Source organism: Gracilinanus agilis, chromosome 2 (assembly GCF_016433145.1).
Source record: "Gracilinanus agilis isolate LMUSP501 chromosome 2, AgileGrace, whole genome shotgun sequence".
NCBI lineage: Eukaryota > Metazoa > Chordata > Mammalia > Didelphimorphia > Didelphidae > Gracilinanus > Gracilinanus agilis.
In genome coordinates, this window is record NC_058131.1 from 457,614,386 (window position 1) to 457,628,632 (window position 14,247).

Consider the following 14,247-nt stretch of genomic DNA (forward strand, 5'->3'; position numbering starts at 1 on the left):
AGTTCTCATTTTATTCTTATCAGACATAAACTAGCAGGGAACCTGCATGTGATACATCCTACTCACAACATCTATCCAGGAAACATTTAAGAGAAGAGTTTAGGAGAGGTAAAGAAAATTTAATACTAGACATGAGGTAAATAATAAAAGAGAAGAATAACCCTGGGAAACATTTAAGTGGAAAAGTATGACGCATAAGGAGAAGAAGGATAAATGTGATTAAAGCAAGTGGACACTAATTAGAAAGTTAAGATGGGTTTTGGTGATAGTCAAAGAAGAAAGATTAGTTACTCTGGTATTTAAATCAACTGATTCGGAAGTAGGAGTTGGGGTGGGAAATAGATAGGATAAAGGGCTATAAGGGACATGTTTTTGTAGACCTTGGATTCCAGGTCAATAGAAACAGCAATAAAATCTCCCAACTCTTTGATAATAGTTAAGAAATGGCTGATGGGCAAGAATAACTTTCAGCCCTGAGCTGAATTTAACATAACAGTTTGAAAAATGAAAAATGTTTAAACTGATTTTGTTTTTTTTTTTCCATTAGGCCCTTGTGGAAGGAATGGTGCTTAATAAGGACATCAACAGACTGTTCATAGCTAACAAGAACTAAATTACTACACCCAATAAGTTATTCAGAAATAAATATGCCCCCCAAAATGTTTTCTATGTTTATTTCTCCCAATTGTTTTAATTATGAAAAAAGACTGCCAAAACCAAAAACCTGTCAATTAAATATAAATGCGAAGTTTTATCAGCCTCATGGCAATCATAGTTATATGTTATGACAGTCTTCATCACAGAGTTCTTTTTTGGTTAGAACAAGAAATTAAAATGTAAACCTGTGGAAGCAAACATAACATATGAAGACAGTGACATCTACTGGACAGCTTTCTCTAAGATTATTTCAGCAGATCAGTACACAAAACTTAATTCATAATTTTGGTCTTTATCTTGTAGTGCATATGAAATGTCCTCCCGAGGAAACTTGGACTCATCCTCTGTCACTCCCATCTCCCCTCAATACAAATAAATACATGCTCTGAAATTCACTATCTTAAGAAATTTCCCTGGAGTACTAAGGAACAAAATAAGAGTCACATATCTAATATCTGTCATAAGCAAAACTTGAACCCAGGGTATCCTGACTCTGAGGGTGATTGTTGCCTCTTTTTTTGTCACCACCCCATTTCCAAAAATACCTTTTTTTGAAAAAAACCCTTACCTTCCATCTTGGGATCAATACTCTACATTGGTTCCAAGGCAAAAGAGTGGTAAGGGCTATGCAATGGAGGTCAAGTAACTTGCCCAGGGTCACACAGCAAGGAAGTGTCTGAGGTCAGATTTGAACCTAGGACCTCCCATATGTAGGCCTTGTTCTCAACCCACCGAGCCACCCAGCTGCCCCAAAAAATATATTTTTAAAAAAAAGGTTATTCAGCAGAATACAAATGTTTTCCATTTTAAAGATTTCTAATCCAAACAATAAATCCATTTCATTCGATGATTCTCTGGAGATTAACCTAATAACAAATTAGTTAAAATATATCTTGAAGTGATTTTGAGTCACTCCCAAAATTATTAAAATAATAAGCATTAGACGAAAAGACTTGCAATAGACGCCTCCCATCCCCATATTACTGGTGCACTTCCCTTTATTTTTTTTTTAATTTTAAACCCTTAACTTCTGTGTATTGACTTATAGGTGGAAGATTGGTAAGGGTAGGCAATGGGGGTCAAGTGACTTGCCCAGGGTCACACAGCTGGGAAGTGTCTGAGGCCGGATTTGAACCTAGGACCTCCTGTCTCTAGGCCTGGCTCTCAATCCACTGAGCTACCCAGCTGCCCCCTACTTCCCTTTATTTTCAAAGGAGTCAATTTTGTGTATTTGCTCTTTCCTCTCCAAAACCTATTTATGCTGAACTATGAACATTACCTATTTCTGGCCAGAAGAAGAAAAAATCTAAATGAATAAATTTAGAGAAGTGCTATAAATAACTGACTTAATGGAGTTGTGAGATTTCTTTTCTAATATCATATCAGAGGATTAAAATTTTGCTTCAGAATCTTAGAAGAGTATAGTGAAAAATCAATGGATTTGAAGTCAGCAGACTTGTGTTCACATCCCAGACCTACAACTGACTATTCATATTTAACTTTGCAGGGTCTAAGTTTTCTCATCTTTAAAATGCAAGAATTAGACTCTTCTAAGATTTCTTCCAATTCTAACTTCATAATACTATTCAGTGGATGTCTAATTTTATCCATGTAGGTATTCCTTCCAAACAGAATAGCAACATATTCATGCCTATTCACCCTCTGCAATTTTTGTTCTAACCAACATGCTAGAGGGCTCCCTATAGGTTTTTTAGCCAGTGTAGCACCAATATAGACCATCTGTTATAACCTAATCTCACCATATATATCAACATACTTTTCTAATCTCACACCATTAGAATAATATCTTTTATTTTTTTATATTTTTTATCATTAATTTAATAGTCAATGACTATTATACTGAAATCTCAAGACACAAAGAACAGAAAAGACCATACAAGAAAATGTGAACTTCTATTATAGAGTTTTGATTTTAAATATATATACATATATAGATATATGTAGGGATAGGCACAGTAATAGATATAGATTTAGATGCTTCAACCAAGTAGCAAAGAAGAGATAACTCAATATTGGTATCTTAGGGCTTTAAATACATGAGAAGAACAAAAAGATTTAAAAGGATTAAATAAGTTTTTAAAACTCTGAGTCAAAGAATAAAAACTTAAGAAACACAGAAAGAGAAGAAAACAAATGAAGAGAACAAAGTAAAGAAATTCTTTTTAGAAAAAAGCATTTCAAACAAAAGAAGTTGAGGGAAAAGAGATGGGGAGGGATTTTAATTAAGTTACTTAATACCAAGAAAAACAGAAGGGGAGAAGTGGTCAAGAATTACATAACTAAGTAAAAGGAATCAAGAATTCCAAAACTAGAGAAAGAGGAAATATACAGAAGGGAAGTTGTGGAGAAGAGTGCCGAGGGCCCACCTCAACAGCTCCAGTTATCCTGAGAGGTGTGATAGTTTAGCCGAGAGTCAGAAACACAGTGTATTTCCAGAAGCTGTTCTGGGAACTTCCTGTGAATCTTTATACTTTTCTTTCACAGTCACACAAATGATAGGAAAATTTATATTTCAAACCCAAAACAGAGAATAGCTCAAGGTTATACCAGTTGCTTAAGAGCTGGCACACCAATTGTATTTCTATAGATAGATAGACAGACAGACAGACAGACAGACAGACAGACAGACAGACAGATAGATAGAGAGATAGATATTATGCTTAGTCTAAACAGTCTTCAAGGCTACCGAAACCCTACTTGTTCTAAGTTTTATTTTAATAAAAAGAACCTTCAACATATTTCAAAAGGTAGAGTTAATAAGTGTGAGAACGTTTGGGTTCACGGGGTTAAATTCAGCATGAGAAAATAAAGTGAGAGTGTATTATGTTTTGATTTTGCCATGCTGTGTCCTTCAGACTCTTGAGACAGAGAGAAAAAGACTAAAGCAGCTTCTGCTATTTTACTGAGGGTATTAATTATTAACTCATTAAATGCTGGTTTATTATAGAGTAATTAGGGCAGTGATGGGCAAACTACTGCCCATGGGCCAGATGGGGGGGGGGCCTGAAATATTCTATCCAGCTGTGGGACATTGTTCCTAATCAGACAAATACAATGAGAAGGATACAATACAATGAAACTTCAAAAGAGTTGCCTTAGAAACAGACTGACAGATGAACATTTCCTTTCCTTTGGCCCCCCCTTTAAAAAGTTTGCCCATCACTGAATTAGGGGATTTCTATAAAGGGAGTTTATATCTATACTACAAAACTTGAGGCTATCCTTAAAATATAGATTATGATAATTTCAATAATAAAAAGTATTGATCAGAAGAGAGTCACACAGAGGGGTCTGATTGGGTTATCCATCCATCCTGTGGCCCAATTTTCAGACAACAGGGCTCTACCATCTGCATTGACTCAATGGTACCCAGATAAGGGACCCTTATTTCTTTGAGGAGCTCTCAGCAGAAGAGGAAGAGAATCTACAAAAATAGGGTTATCTTAACATAGGTTAAGCAAAAATAACTGTAGGAGAAAAAGACTTATCTTAAAAGATTAAGGGAAACAGCAACAAAAATCCTAATTCAGAAAAAAGCAATAAAATAATAAAATAACAAAAGAAAAATAAAACCCAATTCTAATACCTTTAAACATCAGCAGATTAAACAAACAAAATGAGAGAGACATTAGATAATTAAACAAAGCTACAATCTCTTGTTCACAAGAAAAAAATCTAAAAAACAGACATACATACAATAAAAATAAGAGCATGGAATAAAATTTACTATGTACCAAGTGAATCCAAAGAAGCAGGGGTTGCAATCTACACAAAGCAAAAACAAAAATTCTTAATTTAGAGATTAAACAAGGAATTACATTATATTGAAAGGTAACATAAAAAGCTAATATAACAATATTAAGTATATATGTGTCAAATGCCAATGTATCCAAGTTAAAAAGGAAAAATTAACTGAATTACAAGAAGACAAGAATAGTAACATAGTAAGTAGGAGACCTTAATGCCCCTCTCTCAGATTTGGGTTAAACTAAAAGAATGATAAACCAAAGGGAAGGGAAATATGAAAATGAACTAATTCTTGGAGAAAATAGAGCTAAAAGACTTATGGAATCTTCCAACTGAAACTGTTCAAAGAATACTTGTATTTCTCGGTACCAAATGCCACTTTTATGAAAATTAATCCAAGATTCAGATATATCGCAAATAAAAGTTAAAAAGGCAAAAATGTTTTTTGAAAAAGATATCCTTTATAGACTGTAACAATAAAAATAGTAATCAATTCAGAGAGCACAAACAAAAGACATAGATTTAAAAGGGACTTAAAAATGAAAAAAAAAATGAGTTGTCCAAGAAAAAATCATAGAAAGAAAATTATAATGACAATGCAATATAGCAAGATTTCTGAGATATATATATATAGCTAATATATATAGCTAAAGGAATCCTCATGGGAAATATTCACTAAGAACATACATTAACAAAACAGGAAAAGAGCATTAATGTGCTGAGTATGCATTTTTGAAATTAGAAAAACACAACATAAACCCAAATTAACCTCAAGAGAGAAGCTCAATTGAAAATCAGAGAAGTACTAAACTGGAAACTAGAAAGATCATGGAAATGATAAAACTAAATGCTGATCCTTCAAAAAGACAAACAAAATTAATAAACCTTTAGCCAGCAGAAAAGTAAATCAACAAAATACACAACAAACAAGGTAAAATCCATACAAACCCAAGAAAAAAAATTTAAAAATTCCCAGAATCTATTACACAATTTTGTGTTTGTCATTCAGTCATGTCCAACTCTTTATGACCTGTGTTTTGGTAGCTACGTGGAGTATGGATTAGAATGTGAAGAGACTTGAGGCGACAAAATGTATTAATAGGCTATTGTAACAGAAGAGGTAAAATGTGATTTGAGTCTAAATTAAAAGACTAGTCAAAAATATAGAGAAAAGAGGGCAGCTGGGTGGCTCAGTAGATTTAGAGTCGGGTCCAGATATAAGAGGTCCTGGGTTCAAATCTGACCTCAGACACTTCCTAGCTGAATGATCCTGAGCAAGTCACTTAACCCCCATTGCCTAGCCCTTACCGTTCTTCTGTCTTAGAACCAATATTGGTTCCAAGGCGGAAGGTAAGGGTTAAAAAAAAAAAAAAAGAATATAGAGAGAAGGGGATAGATGAGAGAGATAAAGTTAGCAATATATAGTAACTATTTCAGCATATGGGATGAGGATGAGGAAGGTATTGAGTATGGCTATGAAGTTCCATTCCCAGGCTCTTCTCAGAAATAGAGAAATGCAGGAAAAGTATAGGTTTTGGTAAAAAATCATGAGTTCTGTTTTAGACATACTAAAAAAAGACAGACAAGCTCCATAAGGGGAAAACCTGATATATAAGACTAGAAGACAGTAAAGAAAACTTCACAAAGGTTCAGAATGCAGTGACTAATGAAGAAAATCTCAGGTTAGGTCTCAAAGTTTTGAGGTCTGGTCCATTTTCTGAGATCATTTCTTACATGCCTCCTGCTACCAAAGGGAAATCAGAATAAGTCAGTCTATTTACTGTCATTGTAATTAAGACTGGCCCAGATGTATAAATAAGAATTAAGGCTGGCCCAGATGTATAAATCACTTATTAATCAATTATTTTAAGTCAGTCAACATTTATTCACCTATGAAGTGTAAAAGCACAATACTTTACTGACTATTTAATAACACTTGGTTTTGATACAGAAACTAACTGCCCACTATTGCAAGGAAAACAAATACAGCTTCCTTTTTGTCTTTTTGATTTATCTTTTTTTCTTCTTCCTTTTCCATTTCTTTCTTCACTGTGTCCTTAACCTCTCAGTTTCCCTGATTCTGGTTGCCTTTTTGCAAAGCCCAGACAGAAATGGGGAAGGGAGGTAGTTGAGCCCATATGAAAATCCCACTCACACCAAAAAAGAAGAAAGAAAATTTGGTTTTATGAATGAGTTAAAGTTACTGGAATCAATATTTACCTATACAGTCAGCTTTATATGTATTATTGGCAAATATGAGCTGTTTCATATGCATTATATTAAAAAAGGGGAAAAACAGTAAAAATATACTAGGTTAAGATGATTAATAAAAATTCTTACCTTTCTGCACTAAATGCTGACTCTGTGTCAATGTATATAACAGCCCCTTCTAATCCTCCCATGCCAATGGGCAACGTAGCTAAAACACTCATCATCATACAAAACAGGTTTTGCCACAACCTGAAAGACCTGTGATCTGAAAGAAATGTTATTTGCATTCATAAGAAAGGAAAAACATGAAATAAAACCAACTTTGAAATGCTCTACTAATAAAATTATCCTATAAGATATAAAGTCTGATGTTTCAAAGATAGCTCTGTAATTTTCTGCATTCAAAGATTTAAATAGTTATTCTGCTAAAAATTCTTGGAAGAAGTTAAATGCATATAATGAGAGATTTTTATATTTATTATAAAATAGTACAGAGACCTGCCATCACCAAAGGAAAGTTTGTATAAATGTTAAAAGTTTGATATCTGGAAGGTATAGTGTTTATTGTAAAATAAATACAAGGCCAAAAAATAATAGGAAATTTATTCAATACATTTTAGACTTTTGAAGAAATATTTGTTTCTTCTCCCCCTATTAGAATATAAGTACTTTATGATCATATAGCCTACTCCAAGTCCCAAATGTATTCTACCTTCCTAGTTTCTTCTTGACTCTTAATTTTGCATTTCAAAAATTCTACTCAGTTTTGATCTTTTCACTAGGAATACTTAAAAGTTCTCTTACATTAAAATTCCACTTTCCCCCTATAGGATTATATTCGATTTGGTAGAGTAACCTATCTTTGGTTGTAAACTTTTATCTTTTGCCTTTGGAAATAACAAATTCCACAATTTTCTCTCTTTTGTCATATTAGGTGCCAGGTCTTATGTTATTTGAGCTGTGATCCTTATTACATTTTCCTTCTGGATGTTTGTATTTTTTTCCCCTTTGATCTAGAAGCACTGCATTTGGGCTATGGCATTGCTGAGAATTTTCACTGTGGAGTATCTTTCCTTGTATCAATGAGGAGTAGTCATTTTTCATTGGTTTTCTTTTTCACAGTTCCTTCTAGGGCACCGAGGGCTTTATGTGAGTATTTGTAGGTATCTTATGTCTTAATGTGCCAGAACTCATTAAATACAACTAAATAAACATTTACTTAGCTCTCCCCAATTAATCAGCAAGTATTAAGTTCCTACTATGTGCCAGACATTGGGGATACAAAGACAAAATGAAACTATAATCTATCAGCAGATGCAACATGTATACCCACACATTCACACACATATATATAATTAGAAGAAAATAAATACAAGGTATTTCAGGGAGTTAGGACTAGGATCTAGAGGGATACACTGAGGAAGTGGAAGCTCCCCTGTACTTTGAAGAAAATTAGTGATTATAAGTAGGGGGTGATGAAGAAGTGCATTCCACAGATGGAGGCAGCCACCTATGCAATATGCAAAGAGGCAAGAGAAAGAGGAACAAATAGCCCAGTTTGATATAAATGGAAAGTGAGGCAGGTATAGGGAATGTCCCAGAACAAAACAAGGTGATAGGAGTGGAGTGTTGCATGTGAGGTATGTCATGAGTCAGTCTGAATAGACCAATACATGAAAGGAAATAGTAATGATAATAGCTGGAAAGGGAAAGGCTTTATATGCCAAGCAGAGGAGACTGGCTCAGTGGATTGAAAGCCAGGCCTAAAGACAGGAAGCCCTGGGTTCAAATCTGGCCTCAGACACTTCCTAGCTGTGTGACCCTGGACAAGTCACTTAACCCTCACTGCCTAGCCCTTGCCACTCTTCTGCCTTGGAACCAATATGCAGTATTGATTCTAAAACAGAAGATCAGGGTTTTTTAAAACATAAATTAAATAAAAATTTTTTTAAAATGTCACTGGAGTTTATCCAACAGGAGTAAGACATGGTTGTATCTGTGTTTTAGGAATATCACATTGGCAGCTATGTGGAGGATGAATTGGAGAATGGAGATTTGCTAAGAAAAGACTAAAAGTGTAACATTCTAAGTGAAAGGTGATGAGAGTCTGAATTAATATGATACGTAAAAGATACCATAGAGATGACCTAGATGAATTAGAATGTGTGAAGGAGATTGACCCTCCCCCCTTTCTGGGGATGCACAGGTGACATCAACCCCTGTCAGCCACCTGCGGCGAACTTGACCTTGATTGTATGAAGGAAACCATTGGGTGAATTGGGTCAGAAGGATAGCATGGCAGCCAGAAAAAGGCAGCAAAAGAGTCAAGAGATCACAAGACAAGGGGAAGGGCAGATGTCCCCTGCACTGCCTCCTGGACTGTCCCCTTAGATGGCCCAGACAAAATAGAAAGCCACAGTTGGCTCCAGAGACATGATGTGTAAGAGTTAGTGGGTGGAGAAAAGATTTGATAAACTGAGGCAAGGGCAGATTTCACTCTCTTCTCTTCTGTGCTTATCGCTGGCTGGACTTCCCTGTGAGTGTGGCTAAGGGGCCCTAATGGCAGCCACAAACTAGCAAGCTAAATGGAGCAACAAGGATAAATTTAACCTATATATCTCTACTTTTCCATTTTTTACCCTACTACCCTTTGATTAATAAAATTATTCATTTAAGGCCAGTCTCAAAATTTTCCCTCTATTTTTGCTATCTCCAACAGAAATAGAAAAGTTAATAATAAGGGGAGGGGAGCAGAAAGAGGAAACAATGAGTTCTGTTTTCGGCACGTTGAATTGAAGATGCCTCTAGAATATACCAATTTGAAACTTCCAGCAAGCAGTTGGTGTTGTGGGACTAGAGTTCAGCAGAGATCAGAACTAGGATTACAGGGCTTAGAATCATTGATATAGAAATAACCTACAAAACTTCATTAAGTCAGCAAGAGGAACCTGAAGAGAAAGACAAGGACCAAGGAGCCCTGGAACTCTAGGATACATCTTCAATTAGGGGAGGGGACAGAATGTAGAAGATGGCACAGTTAGGCAGGAGAAAAACCAAGAGAATGGTGTCTCAAGAACACAGAAAGAATAAAGTATTCAGGAAAAGATAGACAGCCACATGAATCACAAGAATTAAGAAAATGCTATTAAGAGATCATTAATGTCTTTGGAAAAAAGTTTTATATACAAATCCCAATACTAGAAAATAAGTTGGAAGATGAATGAGACACAAATGCCTTTAAGGAGTAGATAGTGAGGGGTAATGGCAGGTACACCGATGAATCCCATAAATCTACTCATTAAAGCACACAATCAAACTTGTTTTAAATTACCAATTTAATCATTACAAAGGTCTTTGAACCACATGTTTAACTAGGTTTTTAAAATAGATGCAAATGCCAAGATGAAAACATAATCACCTGATCTTCTAACTTCCGGTTAAGATGGCGGCAGAGTAACGAGCAGCTGCTCGATCTCTCCTAACCAAAGCATACAGGACTCCTCAAGGGGACATAAAAACGAATACAGACGAACAAAGGAACCCCACAACGGGGCACAGCATTGAAGGTACGCAGAACTGGGGCATTTCCATGCTGTGAAGGGGTAAAACAGCTCTCACTAAAACACGAGAGGAAGAAACCCCTCCACCACCCCCCACACCACACACAGCGCCAAGGCCAATGCACAAGAGTGAACGCGGGATTGGGGCAACCAGTGAGTCACTGGCAGCTCCAGGGCTTGTACCTGAGAGTGGCTAAAGAACGCGCATGGACTTTCCGGAGCATCTGCACAGGTGAAGACATTGCCCTAGGCGCGGACAAAGATCTCGAGCACACGGATTTTCCCCAAGCATCTGCTTGGGTGAAGGCATTGCCCTAGGCCCGGACAAAGATCTCAAGTTCAGGCTTGGACCTCGAGTGGGGACCCAGTGCAGACGGGAGCACGGCTGTGGAAGCAGCCCCTGAGACTGCTGAAGGAGCCTCGGGCAGAGGGGCAGACCAGGGATGACCAGTAGGGTTGACCCCGAGGACAAGGAGACCGGAGCCCTCGGGAGCTTAGAAAGTGCAGGCAGACCCTGAGTGTGAAGACAAAGCTGAAAAGGGGAGGGGCTAACAATGGCAAGCCGAAAACCCCAGAAGAAAAAGATTATCAAGAAAAACTCTGGAACACTCCACAACTTTTACACAGAGAAAATCCAGACAACAGAGGAGGACAAACAAGTATCCAAACCCTCCCAAAACAATGAAAACTGGTCACAAGCTTTTGAAGAGTTCAAAAATGAGATGATGAAAAAGATGGAAGAGATCAGGCAAGAAAATAACAGTTTAAAAGACAGAATTTCACAATTGGAAAGTGAGGCAAGCCAACTGAAGACCAGAAATGACCAGATTGAAAAGGAAAACCAGTCCTTAAAGCCTAGAATTGAGCAATTAGAAGCCAATGATCTCTCAAGAAAACAAGAACAAATAAAACAAAGTCAAAAGACTGATAAAATAGAAGGAAACATGAAATATCTCAATGAGAAAGTGACAGACCAAGAAAACCGGTCTAGAAAAGACAATTTGAGAATCATTGGTCTTCCAGAAAAACCAGAAATTAATAGAAACTGGGACTCCATACTTAAAGAAATTATTCGACAAAGTTGCCCTGAAATTCTACAACAAGAGGGCAATATAGACATTGAAAGGATCCATAGATCATCCTCTACACTAGACCCAGAAAAGACAACCCCCAGGAATATAATAGCCAAATTCAAGAGCTTTCAAGTAAAAGAAAAATCTTACAAGAAGCCAGAAAGAGACAATTCAAATATCAAGGAGGACCAATCAGGATCACACAGGATCTGACAGCCTCCACACTAAAAGACTGCAAGGCTTAGAATATGATATTCAGAAAGGCAAGAGAGCTAGGCCTTCAGCCACAGATCAACTACCCATCGAAACTGATTATATACATCCAGGGGAAAGTATGGGTATTCAACAAAATTGAAGATTTCCAAGTTTTTGCACAAAAGAGACCAGGACTAAATGGAAAGTTTGATATCCAACCACAAAAATCAAAAGGAACATGGAAAGGTAAATGAGAAACAGAGGGAAAAGAAAGAAAACTCATAATTTTTTAAATTTGACTCTTTAAGGGCTTCAATGAGATCTAATTATCAGTATTCCTATGTGGAGAAAAGCTATGTATAATTCTCTGTAGTGAACTCTATTCACTATTATAATATTCACTATTATAGCAACCAGAAGAATAATTCATAGGGAGAGGACAGGATACTAAATGGTCTAAGATGACATAGGGGGTAGGAAAGAGAGGGGGGAACAGTAGGGGACACCAAGAAAAATCTGAGTAAATAAGAAAAATAGGATATTCTATTACACACAAAGAGGGCATGGGAAGGGGAGGGGAAAAATACTATTATAAGAAGGAGAGGAAGAGAGCATTAAGAGGTAATAATCAAACCTTACTCTCAGTGTAATTAACCCGGAGAGGGAAGAGTAGCTTTATTATCCATTGGGATAAAAAACTCTATCTAACCCTACTGAGAAAGTCAGAAGGGATAAACCAAAGTGAGCAGGGGAGTGGGGAGGTCAAAAAAGGGAGGGGAGAAGAAGGGGGAGGGAATTCAATAGGCCTTTAAAAACAAAAAGAGGCGAATAACAAGAGAGGGGGCAGAAAGGGAAGTCAATCAAGGGAGGGGATAAAGGATACCAGCTCAAAGCAAACAACTGGTTTAAAAGAAAATAGTGTAAGAAGAAGGGGTGGGTCTAGGGGAAGATACAAAAATGTCAGTGAATGCACAACTGATAATTATAACTCTGAATGTGAATGGGATGAACTTGCTCATAAAACGGTAGCAAATAGCAGAGTGGATCAGAAACCAAAATACTACCATATGTTGTCTGCAAGAAACATATATGAGGCGAGTAGACATACGCAAGTTTAAGGTTAAGAGCATGAGCAAAATCTTTTGGGCATCAAATGAGAAAAAGAAGGCAGGAGTGGCTATTGTGATTTCTGACAAAGGCAAAGTAAAAATAGATATGATTAAAAAAGACAGGGAAGGACATTACATCCTGATTAAAGGCAGTATAAACAATGAGGAAATAACACTGCTCAATATATATGCACCAAGTGGTATAGCATCCAAATTCATAAAAGAGAAACTGGCAGACCTCAAGAAGGAAATAGATAGTAAAACCATAATAGTGGGGGATCTAAATATTCCTCTTTCAGATCTAGATAAATCAAACCAAAAAATAAATAAGAAAGAGGTAAGAGAGGTGAATGAAGCCCTAGAAAAATTAGATTTAATTGATATGTGGAGAAAAATAAATAGGGATAAAAAGGAATACACCTTCTTTTGAGCTGCACATGGTACATTCTCAAAGACTGACCATGTAATAGGGCATAGAATCATTGCAAACAAATGCAAAAGAGCAGATATAATAAATGTAACCTTCTCAGATCATAATGCAATAAAAATAATAATTAGTAAGGGCGCCTGGACAGGAAAATCAAAAACCAATTGGAAATTAAACAATATGATTCTCCAAAACCAGCTAGTCAAAGAAGAAATCATAGAAACAATCAACAGTTTGATTGTAGAGAATGGCAATGATGAGACTCTGTAGGATGCAGCCAAGGCAGTACTCAGGGGGAAATTTATATCCTTGAGTGCATATATTAACAAATTAAGGAGGGCAGAGATTAATGAATTGGGTATGCAACTCAAAAAATTAGAAAGCGAGCAAATTAAAAATCCCCAGATGAAAACTAAATTAGAAATACTAAAAATTAAGGGAGAAATTAATAAAATCAAAAGTAAAAGAACTATTGAATTAATAAATAAGACTAAAAGCTGGTATTTTGAAAAAACAGATAAAATAGACAAAGTACTGGTCAATCTAATAAGAAAAAGGAAAGAAGAAAACCAAATTGACAGTATTAAAGATGAAAAAGGAGACCTCACCTCTAATGAAGGGAAAATTAAGGCAATCATTAAAAACTATTTCGCGGGTCAGCTGGGTAGCTCAGTGGATTGAGAGCCAGGCCTAGAGATGGGAGGTCCTAGGTTCAAATCCGGCCTCAGACACTTCCCAGCTGTGTGACCCTGGGCAAGTCACTTGACCTCCATTGCCTACCCTTACCACTCTTCCACCTATAAGTCAATACACAGAAGTTAAGGGTTTAAAATTTAAAAAAAAAAAACTATTTCGCCCAATTATATGGCAACAAATATAACAATTTAGGAGATATGGATGAATATTTACAAAAATATAAATTGCCTAGATTAACAGCAGAAGAAATAGAATGCCTAAATAATCCCATATCAGAAATAGAAATTGAACAAGCCATCAAAGAACTCCCTAAGAAAAAATCACCAGGACCTGATGGATTCACAAGTGAATTCTATCAGACATTCAAAGAGCAACTAATCCCAATACTATACAAAATATGTGATATGATAAGCAAAGAGGGAGTCCTACCAAATTCCTTTTATGACACAAATATGGTACTGATTCCAAAGCCAGGTAGACCAAAAACAGAGAAAGAAAACTATAGACCAATCTCCCTAATGAACATAGATGCAAAAATCTTAAATAGAATA

General features: G+C 36.3%; 1 protein-coding gene across 1 annotated transcript in view; it reads right to left on the reverse strand.

Annotated features, from left to right (window-relative positions):
- The window catches only part of RAD51B (RAD51 paralog B), a 107,108-nt gene that overhangs the window by 73,488 nt on the left and 19,373 nt on the right, over positions 1-14,247 (reverse strand). Inside the window, 2 exon segments of the mRNA XM_044659956.1 lie at positions 6,766-6,871; positions 6,874-6,901. Coding sequence (XP_044515891.1) covers positions 6,766-6,871; positions 6,874-6,901 — 134 coding nt within the window.